The sequence below is a fragment of the Erpetoichthys calabaricus genome, chromosome 10, assembly GCF_900747795.2.
Source record: "Erpetoichthys calabaricus chromosome 10, fErpCal1.3, whole genome shotgun sequence".
In the NCBI taxonomy this organism is placed as follows: Eukaryota; Metazoa; Chordata; class Cladistia; order Polypteriformes; family Polypteridae; genus Erpetoichthys; species Erpetoichthys calabaricus.
The window spans coordinates 49,493,116-49,512,970 of NC_041403.2; the positions used below are offsets into that span (position 1 = coordinate 49,493,116).

Genomic DNA, 19,855 nt, shown 5'->3' on the forward strand with positions numbered 1-19,855 from the left:
TTCTGCCTGTCCACAGTACAAATACTGCAAATTATCCCAAGTGCTTTGTCATGGAATCACACTGCAAACCATCCAAATCTAGACATTTGCACTGCAATAACTTCCAGCGACCACTCGTAAACCCGCAACATCTAAATTACATGGCTCCATGACAAAGTGATGGAGGGTGGGGGGCATGCGGTGTCATACTGCCAAATTTGAGTGTAGTGGTTAAAGCTTGTAGGATGCTTTATACAATGTAACATATGGCATACTGTATATAGTCTGGCTTTACATGTAGGGAAGGGAATGATAAAATTCCAAAGTGAGTGGAAGGGAAGACGAGAAGATAACAGAACGTCACACGTCTTAAGAACTAACTTTAGTTGAGGGTAAAATAGGAAAGGATGAAAAAGGACCAGGAAATCTGGATCTTAACTGCTGGAATATCTAAAGCTCATTTTTATCAGAAATATCTCTGAGTATGCTAACTTTTATATGACCTAGAATGAAAATCTGTAACAATGTTACAAGTCATACTTTGATTTTTTTGAGTTCCATGGTGTTTACATTGATATCCAGTTAAAATATATATTTTAAGTAAGGACTGTGAACATTTTTTTTTTTTTTTACTTTATATTGATGTTTTGCATGCATTTAAATTACATCATAGCTTTATGTTCATATAGCAACACAACTGAAAGTTTCTTATGTTATTCAGTTTCATACAGGATATACAGAAATTATGACTACAACTTCAGGCCATAGGTGGCATATTTTACATGTGTACTGCATGCTTTTTAAACAGATTCTCTCTGCAAATGTATTTGAATGGTTTTATCCCAACATTGCACATTAAACCAAACATGCAGCTGCATTTAGCTGTGTTACTCAATTTTTGTAGTTACAATTTTAAAGTGCTTCATTCTATATAAAATTAAAGTAGTCATACAGTATACCTCAGCAATTTCGGATTTTGTTTCTAAGCAGGGTAAATGTCAACAATATATTTTTACATGATAATTTGAAATTGCAGGTTTCCATTTCCTATGAATTAGAAGTGTGCCAGTGTGTTATAATATGCAAGAGAATGGCTGTTGATGCACTTCAAAGTAGGATATGATTTCAGGTCGTATATATTATATTTGTTCACCCGCAGGGTTATATTTAAATTCTTATTTCATCCTTACTTATTCAGAAGAACTTTTTTATTGAAAATATATTTTTGTGCATGCTATTATTTTTAACCAATTTATTTTATTAAATTACTAGCTGATTACCCAGTGGCTTCGCTCACTGAGTGCAAGGGAAAAAAATAAAATGTATTTATAAAATAAGTTTGTTAATTGCCAATTTTATTTTTCAACAAATAAAGAGCGCTTACAATAACAAAGAAATCAATATAAACAACACTATTAACAATATTATCATATGAGAATATGACGTAATATATAAGAAGCACATTGCATATAAATATAAATTATTAAACAGTAAAATCTTCTTCTATAATACGCTACCGTGGCTGTTCGTTTGTCTGTCCAGGATTTTAAATCACCTGTAGCTGGCAAACCGTTTCACCTATTGACTTGAAATTTGGTACACATATACTACGTGACGTCTACTATCCGCTTTCGGGGTGATGATTTTATTACTCTTTTTATCTTTATTTTATTTTATTGTAGAATCAACTCTCAGCAGCGCGCAGCAGGGCGGTGGGCGCCATTCTCATTCCCTACCACCTTCGCTAATCATTCTTGAGGCAGATTGAAGACTTAAGTGCCAGATTAAGTGAAAGGTTAAAGAAAACGTACTAAGTAATTGCAACACAAAAACTAACTTAATCAGTTTTAACACGAAAACATGCCGACGAAAGAGAAGCAGCGGGCCGCTAGGGTGGAGTAAAGAAGAGCTGCTCAGGAAGCAGCAAACCTCTGAGCAAACGAATGCTAAACGTACAGAGAAAGAGGATGAATACTATGAATGATCAAGTCAAGTGTATACACTGCATGTTATTGTGCAGTGCGCCGTTACAGGTATTTTGATAAAAGAATTTGAACAACATATAAGAAACGTATAAATTATTAAACAGTAAAACATTAACATTTAAGAAGTAAAGATACATTGAGTACTACTGCAGTGCTTTCGGGTATACTAAATTTTTTGTTTGCCCATTACGTGCATAAATGTATACATTTTTTGGTGTACATACCCGAGAACACGCGACATATAACTGACCATGGGAGAAGCATGGATTTTAAACATGCGTTGAGTTCATCTGCTGGTGTCCCTCGTGGAATAACTGGTAATGTTTGACGAAAATCTCCTGCGAGTAAAATGACAGTATCTCCCATTATTTTGGTAGGATCTCGGAGATCTTGCATTGTTCGGTTCAAGACTTCATAAGCTCTTTTATGTGCCATGGTGCACTCATCCCAAACTATTATCTTTGAATGTTGCAGGACTTTTGCCTTTCCAGAGCCCTTGCGTATGCTGCAAATTGGATTTTCATCGTGAGCGAGGTTCAATGGTAATTGCAATGCCGAATGTGCTGTACGGCCTCCATCTAATAATGTAGAAGCGATTCCCCATGACACTACAGCCAGAGCTATGTCACCAATCGCTCTCTCTGCAAGAATCAGGTTTATTAAGAGTGTTTTTCCTGTTCCTCTGTGGTCATATGTAATTTCCGTTTCTTTCTGTTTTAAACACGAAAAGAACTTTATTATATATATGTATATATAGATTGTACATTGTTACCGTTATTAAAAATATTTGGTAGATTTTAAAAATATTTGGTTGAATTTAATGAGCTATTTAATTAACCATATTAATACTATAAAAAAAGTAATCATCATAACCAATTAAGCAATTGAATTAAACATGTATATCGGAATTATCTCACAAAAAATAAAATCGTAAACACCAAAACATAATGGAAATAGTCTTGTGATCAAAATAGTGAGATATGTTCCAAGGGGTGCCTCCTCTGCTAGATTAGATTATTGTGGGAAACAATGAATATAGTGAAGAAACCACTTTATACTCTTTAAAATGTGTTGGTAGTTAGAGACAACAATGTTCTACACTAAGTAAGAAATGTCTAAGCGAAGGAGGTTAAATTAACTTCTTTTTGGAATAGGTGGTGGAAGAGATGACTGCCGACAAAGGCTATTTAAAGGAAGACGAGTGGACTCTTCCTCATAAATCAGACACTGCTTTAAAAAAAACTAAACAAATTAAGGACTGAAGAGGTGTTCCAAGAAAAACAAAGAAAGTCATCAGCATATATGGTTTTTTGGGGGTCATAAGGTATATTAATATGGATGATCAGATCCAATTTATGAAGGCAATGTCAAGAGAGTGAACAGAAAGATTAATAAATCAGTAAGTGTATTTATAACACTCAGAAGCATTTGGGAGCTTGAAACTCGGATCATTTTAAATTTCTGTTTATTAACTTCAAAGATAGAAATATCAAATTTTTGTTTATTAAAATGTTTTTACAGGAATAAGTGGTATTCTGAAAGAACAGTACAAGCACAATGTAATAATCAGTAGAGTACATTAAACACGAATAGGCTTATGGTGGATAAAAGCGATTTCGCAGTCATTCTAGTGATATGAAAACTGCATTATTGATGTGCTATTGATAATTTTTGGTGGTGGTGGGTCTATAGCTATTTGAAGTTCATATTTCTTAAAAATAAGACTTTTGAAAAAATGTGCATGATGGAGAATTAAAATCTATGTTGAAGACTCAAGCTAAAACTGTTGTCTGTAACAGTGAAGACCATGATGGGTAGAAGGCTGTTGTGGCGCTTTGCCAGTAAATTACAGTACCAGTGAAATACTGAATAAGTAAAATCTGTAGATAACATAGCCTAGAGTTTTATTTTAGTGCTGAGTACATCTTCATTCACTTACTATATGTACAACAGCTTACTGAGTCACATCTTAAGGAGTTCTTTTCCTCTTCCATGTCTAGATAAATTAGATGAACCTTTGTATTGATGGCTTATATTGCTTACTGTAGATCACTTAATTTACATGATAAGACCATGCAGCAGGAGAAGGAAGTTGTTGTTACAAAGAATTGCACAAGCCACTTATCTGATGGGGGTGTTCACACCCTTTCGTACGAATACTGACATTTCAATAACTTGTGTTGGGGATGTTTTGCCATCAGGTGTGGCTATCAAATGAGTAAGATGAAAATATGCAAGCTCTAATAAAGTCTATCAAGGTACATTTGAGACAGTAAATTAATCAGTAATTAATCAGTAATTGTAGTCGGAGAGAATGTTTCTTGGTTTTAAGACAGATGATTTCGACAATACACCAATGGTATTAAACAGGCGTTTTTTAATTTTTTAAATTTTGCACAGTGAGCTCTATCTGCTCAGCAATCCTGGCATTTTCTTAAATTTCCTTGACGTATTTGTGTACCACTCTTAAAGAAGAAAAGACCACTGGGATCAGAGTTGTTTCATGCGAACCAGACAGACACAGTAAGTGCAAGAAAGTGCTTTTAGCTGCAGTGGCCAAAACAGAGGCCCATGTGTAAATAAATATTGGTGAAGGCATGAAGAATGACTTGGACTAAAATATACTGCTCAAAAAAATTAAAGGAACACTTTAATGAGAGTCTAGCATCAAGTCAATGAAACTTCTGGGATATTGACCTTGTCAGTTAAGTAGCAGATGGGGGTGTTAATCATTTTCAGCTGCTTTGGTGTTAATGAAATTAACAACAGGTGCAGTAGAGGGGCAAAAATGAGACAACCCCCAACACAGGAATGGTTTAACAGGTGGAGGCCACTGACATTTTTCCATTCTCATCTTTTCTGAATGTTTTTTCACTAGTGTTGCATTTGGCCATGGTCCGTGTCATGTAGCATGAGGCGATACCTGGACCCTACAGAGGTTGCACAAGTAGTCCAATTTCTCCAGGATGGCACATCAATACGTGCCATTGCCAGAAGGTTTATGAGGGTGGCCTGAGGGCCGATGTCCTCTAGTGGACCCTGTACTCACTGCTCAGCACCATGGAGCTCGACTGGCATTTGCCATGGAATACCAAAATTGGCAGGTCCACCACTGGCACCCTGTGCTTTTCACAGATGAGAGCACATGTGACAGACGTGAAAAGGTGTAGAGAAGCCAAGGAGAAAGTTGTGCTGCCTGTAACATCATTCAGCATGACCAGTTTGGTGGTGGGTTAATGATGGTCTGGGGAGGCATATCCATGGAGGGACGCACAGACCTCTACAGGCTAGACAATGGCACCTTGACTGCCATTAGGTATTGGGATGAAATCCTTGGAACCACTGTCAAACCCTAAGCTGATGCAGTGGGTCCTGGGTTCCTCCTGGTGAACAACAATGCCCGGCCTCATGTGGTGTATATGCAGGCAGTTCCTGGAGGATGAATCGATACCATTGACTGGCCCCCACGCTCACCTGACCTAAATCCAATAGAACACCTCTGGGACATTATGTTTTGGTCTATCCGATGCCGCCAGGTTGCGCCTTAGACTTGTCCAGGAGCTCAGTGATGCCCTGGTCCGGATCTGTGAGTAGATCCCCTAGGACACCATCCGTTGTCTCATTAGGAGCATGCCCTGACGTTGTCAGGCATGCGTACAAACACGTGGGAGCCATACAATCTACTGAGTACGATTTTGAGTTGCTGCAATGAAATTTCGGTAAAATGGACTATCCTGCCGCATCATTTTTTCACTTTGATTTTTGAATTCAGCCCTCTTTAGGTTGATAATTTTAATTTCCATCAAACAAAGCGCCATCCTTTCGTTCCTAACACATTACTCAATCCATGTCAGTATAGATATCCAACATGATTTTTTTTCCCCATTGAGATCTGATGTGTTTTCAAAGTGCTCCTTTAATTTTTTTGAGCAGTTTAGTTCTAGCAGGCCATTCAATGACACAGGATGGGTAGATGGGACGTCACCCCATCATGAGGTCCAGGTGGAAATGCTGAAAGCCCTGGATACTGTAGGAGATGTTTTGTCTAATATACCTCTTTACTGTGATGTGTAAGACAGGGACAGTGCATTAGGACTAGAAGAGTAGGATGGTGATCCTCGATTTTAAAAAAAGAGACAAGAGTGTGTTTCCGTACCTAAAGGGCCATATGATTTGGCTTCCCTAGAAAAGTCTCTCTTGGATTACTGGAATGGAAACTCCACTCAACAGCTAAAACTCAGATTCAGGAAGAACAAAGTTGATTTGTCTTGGCCGTGGAACAGTGGACCAAGTTTTTATCCTTGTACGGATATCTGAAGGGATCATGTGGGATTAGTAATCTTGTCTACTTATGCTTTGTGAATTTGGGAAAAAGTTTAGGATGACTTGCCCTATGGTATCCTGAGGAAGGCATTTCAAGAGTATGAGTAAGAGTTCTTGCGCAGCAACAGCTGTGTTTTTATATTGTGTTGGCACTGGACTTTGCGAATGGTACATCTTGTGTCCTTTGTCCTCTAGATTTTATTGTATTCATGAACAGGACATTAAAAAGTCTATGCAAGTTTTAAAAAGTATTTAGTTTGAGAACCTAACAGTTGCACCTCTTTTGCCTGCAGATGATACTATCTTCTTCATTTCTCATAACACACTGGCACACACTGCAATATTTTACATCTGGGTAGAATGCAGTTGGAATGAAAATCAGAATTTCCAATCTAAGGACAAAATTCTTTCCCAGAAAAGAGAGCTTTGCTCACGCAGGTAAAGAGGGAGCTGCTGCCCCAAACACCAAAGTTCAAGTATGTTGGTGTCTTGTTCATAAGCAAGGGCTGACATGACTGTAAGATTGACCAATAAACCAGTACTGTGTCAGCAGTCTTATGAATAGTACTGGACTACAAAAGTGAGGCAAGAATGCACAAAACCACTTTGTTTTCCTGTCAGTGTACATCCTCACCCTCACCCTCACATTTAGGTAGTGACTAAAGGAATGAGATTGTGTGTACAAGAGCCAGAAATAAGGTTGTTTGACTTGCTTTCTGTGAAAGGGAAAGCAGCTTGGCATTATGGGAGAACTTTAGAGTCGGACTACTGTTTCTCAGATTTAACAGGAGTTGGCAAAGGTGCTTTGAGCATGTAGCTCAAATGCCCCTGACTGCGTCCTCTGGGTGATATACAAGGTAAAGCGGTCTGTTCGAAAAAATCGGATGACAGGATGTACTCCAAAATATAAGCAGTGCATTAGTTCTGAATGAAAATCTGTTCAACTATAAGTATTTGTTATGCAGGGAAACTTCCAGGCATTGGTTAACAATGTGAAATAGGGTCTACTTCAGATATATGCAATTTAATTCATAAATGACATATACTGTATCATGGTTGTTGCTTTAATGTATAGCATGTATCTTTCTTCCAGATGCTACAGAAAAAACAACATGAAGACTGTGAATAAATTAATACTATTCTAATTATTCTAACACTGTTAAGTACACCATGTTTTTTCAGGCCCATCTTTGCATACACCAATCTGGACTTTAAATACGAGGACATGCAGAGTGTACAAAATAATCACTCACCAATATCATTGGCAAGAGAGGAGGGATCAGAGGCTCCCAAAGTGGCTTCAAACTCCTCCTGCAGGCGATAAGCTCTTTGAAGCAAAGACTCCAATTTGTGAATAAACTCTGCACTAATAATGTCCTAAAAAATATAATTCATTATATTTTAAACATAACTACAATGCTATGCACAAGTCCCAAATACAAATATTACCACAAATAATAAAAATTACTGTTATGTTGGGTTTTTTTAAAATAATGTTTTACTTAAACAACATTTTTTACAATCAAGAGTGGGTGCACTTGAATATCCTGCTTACAGTGTTACATTGTTATTGGGATATAATTACAGTATAATGTGCAATATATTACACAGGGTAACATCTGAGAAATGAGTTGTACTAGATTCCCATAAGCTAGTGTATGTATATTTGTCAGTAAGCCACACAGCAATTCATCTAAAAGATTCATGACATTTAATAACACAGAATAAACATGAGAATACCCCAGGCACCTTTGTGTTTTGTGATTTCCAGAAAACTAAAATACCTAAAAAAAACTTAAAAGTTTCTGAATTTCATTTACCTATACATATTCCCTTTCTTGCTAACATCTTTTTTCAATTTGATTTCTCACCTTTCCCTTAAAATTATACAGAAATGTCCATTTGCTTTTGAAACACTTGCTACAAAAATTGCAATAGCCCCCTGGTGGATCTGTAGTAATGTTGTCTCACTTACTCACTGAATCCATTAAAAAACATGCTCTTGAATGTTCTTTAATCCACTGTAATGCCTTGTTATTTGTTTTTATACAACGGCAAATTGTATTTTACAGGGAATGTGAAACTGAAAAAGGCCTATGTCAGTAACAAAACAATTTTACTTAAAAGATCAATAAGCAAGTTTTATGGTTGTAATGCTCCTTCCCTACTTAACTAAGTAATCAGCACTGCTTTTCATGGATAATTAAAAGATTTGGATGCATTAAACTGCACACCATCATCTAATAGTGTCACTTAAATCAATGGTTTTCAAACTGATGAGGTATGACATACACAGACTATGGAGGACATGATTGCCAGGGACACGCATGAATAGAAGGATTACAGCTTAGAAAATCAAGGAGACAAAGAATGAAAGTTTACAAACTTATAGCCACAATAAAAATGGTGTAGAATCCCAAAAATGACTATTAGCTGTCATCAAGGGAAAAAAAAAATCAGAGATACTTAAACAAAACAGTATCTTTGTTAACTGTGTACTTTGTTAACTAAAGGAAACATTCAAACTTTTCCGATACAATTTTAAAATGTACCGGTAAACAACTTCTTAGTTAAAAATAACAATTGTTACATTTTATTAGATGTTTAATTAACCATCTAAACTTACCAATATAGAAGATTTTGTTTTACTGAATTTCACTTGAAATACAACTTAAAGAAAATGCTGAGTCTATCTATATTAGAGATACATTTCTGAGGTTTTTACTCATTTCTTTTAAGGCTATGCAGCTGTAAGTACCAGGCAGCATTATCTGGCATCCTGTCCGGAAGAAAAGCAGGACCCTTGCCAAACCGAGAAGCCCAAGTGGATGGACAGCAATGGCCTGGCATCCCGCCCAGGATGGGAATGTGACCCTTACCCAGACAGGAAGTTTCCTATTTCGGATGTGGTGAGAGGGCATGCAGGTGATGGGTGTAACAGAACAAGATGCAGAGGACAGGAAGATATGGAAGACGACGATCTGCTGTGGCAACCCCTAACAGGAACAGCCGAAAGAAGAAGTAGTAGTAAGTCACGTCAAACTTACAACCTTTAGAAGCAAGTCCCGTGATACGCATGCAGAGCAGGTTAGAGATAATGGAAGTAGGAAAATTCGAAAGTCTCAAGAAAATGAGAGTAAAGCTCACATTAGTGCAAACAAATGGAAAATTTTACTCTGTGAAACAATGGAACAGTGAAAACAGATCGAATAGTGTTTGAGGATGTCTAGGGGAGAAGAGAGACAAGGCAGTGACTTTAAAATGTTTGAAGTGCCACACGAAATGCAGATCACGCTGCACAGGAGCAGCAGCAAGCCAGCAGATGTTCGAGCAAAGAGGAGTTAAAAAAAACAACAACTATTATTTGAATCCCATTGTATCACCGTTAAAGAGGGGTTTCAGAGGTGCGACCACATCTCATTTTTAACTTAATGAATGAAATGGGATTATTCTACAAAAAACAAAATTAATACAGGGGCATGCTAATCTGGCAGACTGGTGTTTACAGATTTATCATAATTTTGATGGCCATCTAGCTAATTCAGGGTTTTAATTTAAAATTCTCTCTAAAAATATTTTTCACTCATTCTGTGTATTAATAATTAATCCAATGTCCAAGATGTACGGTATATTAGTTTTGTATGTTTACAATACAAGGCTGTAAATGTATTTCTTTATTTTTGTTAATATTGTTCTGCACTGTCATTCAAAATACACATTAAAAAGCAGGAAATTTACTGCCAACTGAAATGGTTAACACACATAATAAAATACTCTTCTGAAGGATTTAGCTATCTGCATAAAAATGCCCCATACACATGTTCACACAAACATGCAGACTATACAAAGGGGACACCCCAAGCTGAAGTCAGACTCAAAAAATGAGGTGTAGAGCAGTTGCTTTCTGGGTCAGTGGTCTTGCCTTTTTTAAAAAATAAACATAAAAATTAACATTTTTAAGCATCTTCAAAAAAGTAAGTCAAACGTAGCTTAATTCACAATTCTTATTTTAATAATATGAAAAATACGAAGAACTGAAAAACTTAAGCTGGTGTCAGACAGCACATTTCATTTCCAGGAGTTGTTAGTCACAGTCTTCATTTACCTAATCTTAGAAAAAGTTACACAGAGTTTCAGTGTGTACTCATAACCAACAGGGGTTTTAAGTGAAACCCCTGGAGCATCATTTATAATGCTCTATATGAACAATTCTAATTGGTTTCATTTTATTGTAGCATGTTGATAGTCACATTAGTTGGCTGTTATCACCCAGTGAGCATTCACTCAGAGGTCCAAGGACTGAAAAAGAGTGAGGGACATTGGTGAGTAAAAGGTAAGAAATAAAGCAAGTGTCTAGGACTGTGAAAATGAAGAAGAGGCTTATTAAAACTTTGAGTCCAACAAAGGTATACATTTGATATTTCATGTTTGTTGCATCATAATAGAATGGAAAATGAAAAACAAGATGGGAAGAGATGATAGCTTACTCTTTTGTGCTCCAAAATGATTTGATTGTCCAAGTGAGGTTGACACAGTGGTATGTTTAAGTTGAACAAAAGATATGGAACAATGATAAAAAGTCACTAGGGAACTGTGTAATTTGACACCTTCAGAGGCAACAAGATACAACAGCTGCAGTACTTAAACCTGACAGGTTTTCCTACTAGAGCTCACATCAAGTCCTACAATGTGAGGTCCGCCTTTAATTCAAGCAAACATCCACTCTCATTGTGCAAGAAAAAAAAAGTAATTCCGCTACAAACTAGTATACCTGAAATCACCAGCATGGTTATTTAAAAACCTGATTATATTAAGCATGGTATAATGATGGTGATATAAAAAGTTTATTTATTGAACCAGAAAAAGGAAAGAAATATCAGTTTTCTAAATATGGTATCCAGCTAGGAGAAAAAGGTGTGTTTATGTACAATTGTGCATTTTGCATTGCCTGCACTCTTGTCTTATGTTGCCTATTCTTTGGTATCTTAATGCTAATCTCAACTTCTTCACAGTGTACAAAAACCAAGCCTTTTTTCAGTAGAGCTAAAGGAACATATAAGGAGGGGAGAGAACAATAAAAAGTCCAATAAAAATAATAGTTGCACCTGTTAGTCCTTAACAAATGTCATCTTTTTGACCAGATCCTGCTTATACACCTTAATTCAAGGATAAGTGTATGTGTGCATCCATTCGGTTGCCATTGTACCTGTCAACAGATGGCGCATCACAAACATTAACACTGTTTTTGTGAATCCTAACTAAATGGCATATAAAAGAGACATATGCATTGCATTTTTCATTCCATCAAATGGCACATCACAAACATTTGCAGTAATGCATTTTCTTACAACAAATATTTCTGATGTGCCACCTGTTGGAAATGCAGTTATAATGCATATTATTACTAAATGTGTTAGAAAATACATTCCAATACATGGTGCACTGCAAATGTTAATGCTAAGGTCTACATTGATTACTTAGATTTCAGCCTGTCATATACAGGTAACACAGGTATGATGTTTATACTGCTAAGAGAAACATTGTTAAATTAATTCAAATGAGGACTCCTTTTTACTAATCAGAAAAAATATTTATGTTCATATGATCATAAACAGATCACTAGAACATGTTCAGTGTACTAGAACATATACAAGATAGAATGTGCTCAACACTGTTAATGTGTCTGCTGCATCTTGATAACTGCATTCTGTTAAAATATAGTACTTAATTCAGTTAAGTAAATGTCTGAAATTTTTTCAGACTTCTACATACTGTATTGTTATTCTACTGTAGCATTCACCCACTTCTAAAAATGAATAACATTAACATATTTAGGACAGTATATAATCAGCAAGAAATTTTGGATACTATAGAAACCTAGTGTGTACATAAAAAAAATGTGTGCAAGATAGTTTTTGTTTTAAAGTCAGAAAAAATACACTGCTTTCATCACTGCTTTAACTTAACTACTTTTTTCCATACAGACGTACAGAAGATATATGAAAAAATGCATTACTATGTGATTATTTTATGTTTTGATTATTTGTATTTGTATCTCTACCGCAGTCTCTTTTCTAATTCTGATAAAAATCTCTCTACTGCCTGCTACTGTATTCTCGTAACAGTCAATATTTGCACTTCTAGAATGTTTTAGAATAAAATATTCTGTCATTTTGCTGTTAGTAAGATAACCAATAATTTTTGCTATAGAGTTATTTGGACTGAATATAAAACATTCTTCATATAAAACACTCTTCAACATTCTAGAATAAATGCTGTAAAATGAAAGGTGAAACACTTTCAGATTGAAGTGAATATTTTTATTTAAATACCATTCATTATTAATTATGAAGATGAAAAAATCTTTATAGGAAAACTGTTCAGAATGTTTTCCACACAGTTTTAAACCTGTCATCTGAATATAAATATTTATACAGTATTTACAGTCAGTGGGGTTCCTTTCTACAACTCCTAGGGCTTGTGTTGAAATTAATTCTAAAACTATGATTGAAATACCATCATTCCTTTATCATCTTAGTGCAATCCACAACAAACACATTTGTAGTTTCTTCATGAAAAGTCACACCTTCAAATAAATTTTGAAAAATATGAAGAAATTTCTATTCTGCAGACTGTCCGCTATGTAATTCAATGTTTTTCTAGCTGTGTTAATGGGCAATTTAAAATACAAAACTGCTATTTTTTGGTAGCTCTGGAAGTGATGATTTACCTCTACACTCTCTTCCGCGATTGCATCACCAGCTCCCAGCTTAATGGAAGCACAACTGGCTTCATCTTCAGCCTGTCGACTGCGAAATGACAGCGCTTGCTCCCAGCGCCGCAAAGCCTCTTCAAATAGCTCCATGCCTGCAAGATAAAAAACAAACCATTAGAAGATAACACACTATAAATGTCTAAAGTGAATCAGTAATTCTCTGCAACCATAATGAAGAACAGTGAGCATCAGTTAATTATTCTTTAATGGAATTTTTGCACAGCCATTATTTCAGCCTTTTTTTCATTTATTTTATTTAGAAAACAAAACATTTACAATAATACACAGCTCATGCAAAATATACACACTTGTAGTACAACCATTGTATTCTAAAAAAGAAAAGAAACAAAGCAACAAAACTACCATCAAAAGACACACAGAAAATATAACTCAAAATGTACAATGCACATGCACACACACATACACACACACACGTTAATAAATAAACTACTCCCAAGAATATGATGCCACAAAAGCAAGAATTATCTATATAAACAGAAAAGAAAGAGCCAAGGAAAGGAGTAGAGGAATCAATAAAATAAATTAGCAAAGTAATCCCCTATCGTCTCACTGGGCTTGACTATACTGTTATTCCCCCACACCAAATGTACCAAGATGATGCAGCTCACCCACTTTCTGTAGATCAGAAGCAGTCTACATAGGCAGGTCTATAAAGTCCTAGGTCAACAAGGCAACAGTGTCCTATGGCAGTCCTTGAAACCACTGTGCCCCTGAAACATTGCAGCAAAGCAGTTCTCCAAGTCCCTCTCTTTTAAAATCAACATGAACTACGGCTCTCAAGAGTGACAGCTACATATTAAAATTTATGTTATTACTACATAATCTGTACATTGTAATTGTTATGAAATTTTGACTAACCTAACAAATTTTTGGTATCTCTAAAACAAAAGTTTATCATTTCTAGCATTAAGTGTTGACTGAATAAAACAGAAGCTGATTTGTCGATTGTGTTCAAACCAGGCACTCTGTCCAATCTTAAAAATCTGGAAACTTTGATGACCCTTTTAGCAGCACCATGCACCAACAACAGGATAGAGAGGCCTAAAGGTAAATAAAAACTGTATCTTTATTAATCACAATAATCATGGAAGATAAGTACTTGTAGATTATAAAATACAAAAGCAAAAGAGTATATTAACAGAGCCTTGCTACCTCTCTAAGCCTGGCTTACATAGATTTGATTTGACTGGTCGGATGATTTGCCCACTTGCAAATACCAAAAGAACTCTACACATTTCCAGTTTAATTCTGTTATTGACAATGGGCTCGGTCTTCTTTTGCAATTTGAGACTACACTAACTATCTCCTCACTGACTCTAGTGGCCTCTCTGTCATATCCCTGCACCCCTAAACCTTCTTTTGCCATCAAAGAACCAGGTCTCCACTATCTTGGAGGAACACCATGATCCTATCCCATACCATCCCACTTCAGGCCATGACTGCCCTCTTGTAGATGTACAAGAAAATATCAGACTAGACTAGAGTATGTATATATTATTTTTCAACATCTACTAATTTCACTGGAAATAACACACGCTGTCTGTGCAAACTAATATATACACAACACTTCTATAGTGCACTAGATTAGTGTAAAAGCAAAGAAAAAAAGTTTTGCATCTTTCATTCTTCATTATTGTTTATTTTGAAATGACTGTGCCAAACTTGAAAAAAAATGTTTGGGTTCACAATACTAAGTTGAGTTTACAACTCAAATTATCATGAAGGTAAAACGTTGAGTATCAACATGCTGATCCATCTAGCTTCTGTAACACATTAAACATGCTAATGTATATTTTTTCCAAATCATGCTTCAAGGCACCTAGGTTTGATTACTAGTTTATATAGGCAAACACTTTTCCAGCATATTTTGAAAAATAACATATTAAAGATTGTGTTATTTTTTTCCTATGTCAAAGATACTGTAATTCAGGCACTATGATGGATTTTAAGAGTAAAAGAAACTCTATTCTGGTATTCACTGAAAAGACTTGGGGACTAGTTTTCAGTATTTTATGTATTTTTATACAGTTAGAAATACAGCATTAAAATTCAGGGTTGCAGAAAACAAATCATCATCATTATTATTTTCACTAGTTAAGGTTGTAGCTTGGTTGACCAGGCTGTCCCTACAATTTTTTTTTTTTTTAAATCTGAGGTGTGTGATGAACTATTGTGTGTATGTCAATTATGTAACTTATAACTGGAGAGTCGCCAAAACCGAGGTCAAATTCCTTGTATGCAAGAAATCCAATTCTGATTTCAGCAGTTTCCTCTAGCCCTTCTTGTGGAGCAGCTAGACTGTTGTGGAATAGTTAAGATATGTAACACTCTAGTATATTTTGTTTCTGGCTTTAGGTCTTCCCCAGGTGAGATGTTCCTTTTATATTTCTCTGAAGATGTGTCCAGGAAGCATTATATTTACATCGAACAACCTTGACTGGCTCCTCTTGATAATGTGAAGCAGTAGTCCAATTCCAGTTTCCTTCCATATTGTGAAGCTCCTTTCCCTTTCACAGAGAGTGAGCCCAACAGATAGCAGTTATATAGTAGATACAATGCAGAGACATACAGTATGACTACAGCAGCCATTAGTCAAGCATACTGCATAGGCTACAATGCCAACACACAGTGCCAGATTATGAATTGACTAAGCACAGTAGAAAATAGTGCGTGAATTTTAAGATTTATATTTGTAATCAATGTGGATATGTGATGGAAGTAGAAAAAGGCAGTACAATATCAACAAACAAATGTTTGACATACACTGTTCTTTTTTCTTTAAGGTAAACATTCTTCTAATTAAAAATGTTTTAAGAAAAGATACAGCATTATACAAAATTAATACAGGTAATACACTTTTAACAGCCATCAACAGAACAAAAAGTCAGATTAGAAGGAAAACTAAAATGATTGCATACAGCTGCCAAGGTCAGGTTAGGTCAGGTCAGGTTGGGGAGCATGCACTGATACAGCATGTTGCTGCACCCACCACACAAAGAAACAGCTGAGGATCCTGATTGGCAACCCCCCAGGCAGACACGCGGTCCAGTCCCACCCTCTGAAAATAACCCTCTGCCACAGCCAGATGTAACATGGGCATCCCCCTGGCCTGGTCTAGCCACTCAGGTCCTCAACAATGAGGATCCTGCGAGCCGGATCACCCTCAGGGAATTGTGCCACATGGCCATAGTGCCATAATTGATACTCCCTCACAATGCAGGTAATGTGTCTTATTCAGGACTCCATGAGCAACCGCTAATTCTACACAAAATCAAGCCAGCGGTACCTAACGATTCTCCGAAGAAACACAGTACCAAAGGAGTCCAGTCTTCATCTCAGGTCACTGGATAGAGTCCATGTCTCACAACCATATAGAAAGACAGGAAGCACCAGGACTCTAAAGACTTGGACCTTCATCCTTTTGCATAGATAGCAGGAGCACCACACACCCCTTTCCAGTGACCTCTCCCAATCAATCTACTGACCTTCATAGGAAGAGTCACCAGAGACATGAATGTCACTGCCAAGTTAAGTAAACCTCTCGACAAGGTCGACACTCTCTCTGCAGTCAGACACACTGCTGTTGCTGTGCTTAAGAGGTCATTAAAGGCCTGGATCTTGGTTTTTATCCAGGATACTCACAAGCCCAGACATTCAAGAGCTCCAATCAGAGCCTCCAATGACTCCATATAGATATCAGTATTGTCAGCAAAGTTAAGATCAGTGAATCTCTCTTCACCAACAGATGCCCCATAGCCAGTGGACCCCACGACCTTGCCCAACACCCAGTCCATGCAAGCACTGAACAGAGTAGGAGCAAAAACAGACCCCTGATGAACGTCAGAATCAACTGGGAAAAACGCAGAGGTTCTGCCTCCACTCTGCACAGCACTCACAGTACCAGTGTACAGGCCAGCCATGATATCCAGCAACCTTGAGAGGATCCCGCAAAGTCTTAGGATGTCCCTGTGATATCTTGTGTAGTGGGAAAGAGGCCCGAGCCTACACTCTGGACATCTGGTAGTTCATGAACCGAAGAGGATCAGCGGAGAGATACAGACACAGACAAAAATTTAAGGGTGAAAGATGCAAGTTTATTTACAAGAGTGCTGTACAATAAAAATGCAGTAGTGTCAGGTAGACTTTGATTCACAGTCCTTCAGCACTGACACTCTATCAAAAATGAATAAAATCAAAAAAAGGGAAAATATGGCATATTTACAATAACTGTGCAATCCTACAAAAACTATACACACACACTCTCCAACAATAAAGGTAGCCCTCCTTTATCTCAGGCTCAAGAAGCTCCTCCAGCAGGAAAAAAATAAAGTAAAAAAAAAAAAAATGCACAAGAAAAATAATTCAGTTGTGTGTATATACAAAAAAGAAAAAACAATTCCACCAATCCCAAAATCAAAACTATCCCAACACCAAAATAAGTATATATACCTCCACCAAAATTATCACTCGGAGACATATACAGTGGTGTGAAAAACTATTTGCCCCCTTCCTGATTTCTTATTCTTTTGCATGTTTGTCACACAAAATGTTTCTGATCATCAAACACATTTAACCATTAGTCAAATATAACACAAGTAAACACAAAATGCAGTTTGTAAATGGTGGTTTTTATTATTTAGGGAGAAAAAAAAAATCCAAACCTACATGGCCCTGTGTGAAAAAGTAATTGCCCCCTGAACCTAATAACTGGTTGGGCCACCCTTAGCAGCAATAACTGCAATCAAGCGTTTGCGATAACTTGCAATGAGTCTATTACAGCGCTCTGGAGGAATTTTGGCCCACTCATCTTTGCAAAATTGTTGTAATTCAGCTTTATTTGAGGGTTTTCTAGCATGAACCGCCTTTTTAAGGTCATGCCATAGCATCTCAATTGGATTCAGGTCAGGACTTTGACTAGGCCACTCCAAAGTCTTCATTTTGTTTTTCTTCAGCCATTCAGAGGTGGATTTGCTGGTGTGTTTTGGGTCATTGTCCTGTTGCAGCACCCAAGATCGCTTCAGCTTGAGTTGACGAACAGATGGCCGGACATTCTCCTTCAGGATTTTTTGGTAGACAGTAGAATTCATGGTTCCATCTATCACAGCAAGCCTTCCAGGTCCTGAAGCAGCAAAACAACCCCAGACCATCACACTACTACCACCATATTTTACTGTTGGTATGATGTTCTTTTTCTGAAATGCTGTGTTCCTTTTACGCCAGATGTAACGGGACATTTGCCTTCCAAAAAGTTCAACTTTTGTCTCATCAGTCCACAAGGTATTTTCCCAAAAGTCTTGGCAATCATTGAGATGTTTCTTAGCAAAATTGAGACGAGCCCTAATGTTCTTTTTGCTTAACAGTGGTTTGCGTCTTGGACATCTGCCATGCAGGCCGTTTTTGCCCAGTCTCTTTCTTATGGTGGAGTCGTGAACACTGACCTTAATTGAGGCAAGTGAGGCCTGCAGTTCTTTAGACGTTGTCCTGGGGTCTTTTGTGACCTCTCAGATGAGTCGTCTCTGCGCTCTTGGGGTAATTTTGGTCAGCCGGCCACTCCTGGGAAGGTTCACCACTGTTCCATGTTTTTGCCATTTGTGGATAATGGCTCTCACTGTGGTTCGCTGGAGTCCCAAAGCTTTAGAAATGGCTTTATAACCTTTACCAGACTGATAGATCTCAATTACTTCTGTTCTCATTTGTTCCTGAATTTCTTTGGATCTTGGCATGATGTCTAGCGTTTGAGGTGCTTTTGGTCTACTTCTCTGTGTCAAGCAGCTCCTATTTAAGTGATTTCTTGATTGAAACAGGTGTGGCAGTAATCAGGCCTGGGGGTGGCTACGGAAATTGAACTCAGGTGTGATACACCACAGTTAGGTTATTTTTTAACAAGGGGGCAATTACTTTTTCACACAGGGCCATGTAGGTTTGGATTTTTTTTCTCCCTAAATAATAAAAACCATCATTTAAAAACTGCATTTTGTGTTTACTTGTGTTATATTTGACTAATGGTTAAATGTGTTTGATGATCAGAAACATTTTGTGTGACAAACATGCAAAAGAATAAGAAATCAGGAAGGGGGCAAATAGTTTTTCACACCACTGTAAATATATGTACAAGAAGGATATACTGTATACAAAGCCGTCAAAGTCACAACTTCTCCTTCAATTGCTCAGCAGTGCCTAATCCTACCTTGCCTTTAGGTCCACTGATGACCCCTGTTGGCCGGCAAGTCCTTAAATATCACCGGCAAGATTATCCAGACAATCTGCCACTACAATTTACCACACGCACCTATCCAGATAGATGCTGGCACATTCACACCACTGGTAACTTTCTATTTAAAATCGAACCCCTGCCAGTCCCGTGCCCCCCTGAACGGCCAACGGCTATGCTGAGCTCAAGCACACCAGTTGGTAAATCTCATATATTCACAATATGGGATCCCCATCACTGATTCAACCTTAGTTACAAAAGCAAATGCAAGCTTTTTCTTCTAGGCACTCTGCACCTTAAACTGCCTGCGCTGTACAGGCTGCGAGGACCCCGGCGTGTAAAACTGAACACGTGTGGAGGAGCCCATACTGGCCATTATACCGGCTCCACATGTGCCCAGACACACCACACCTCACAGCGCTCACCCGCTAGATGGCCCCACGTTCCCATGGCAGTGCCTTCAACACACAAATGATTAGCGCCCTTCCTTTATGTTGCCATACTTTTACTCATAAATAATGCTGCTCATTTAAGATTTCTTTAACTTAAATTTGTCCCACA

General features: G+C 37.3%; 1 protein-coding gene across 4 annotated transcripts in view; it reads right to left on the minus strand.

Annotated features, from left to right (window-relative positions):
• miga1 (mitoguardin 1) overlaps positions 1-19,855 on the minus strand; it is a 106,020-nt gene that overhangs the window by 50,994 nt on the left and 35,171 nt on the right. For all 4 annotated transcript variants that reach the window (XM_051933114.1, XM_051933115.1, XM_028811186.2 and 1 more), the window contains 2 exons: positions 13,018-13,154; positions 7,541-7,664 (listed from right to left, as the gene is read on the minus strand). In XM_051933114.1, the coding sequence (XP_051789074.1) occupies positions 7,541-7,664; positions 13,018-13,154 (261 nt within the window). The remainder of the gene's footprint in view (positions 1-7,540; positions 7,665-13,017; positions 13,155-19,855) is intronic.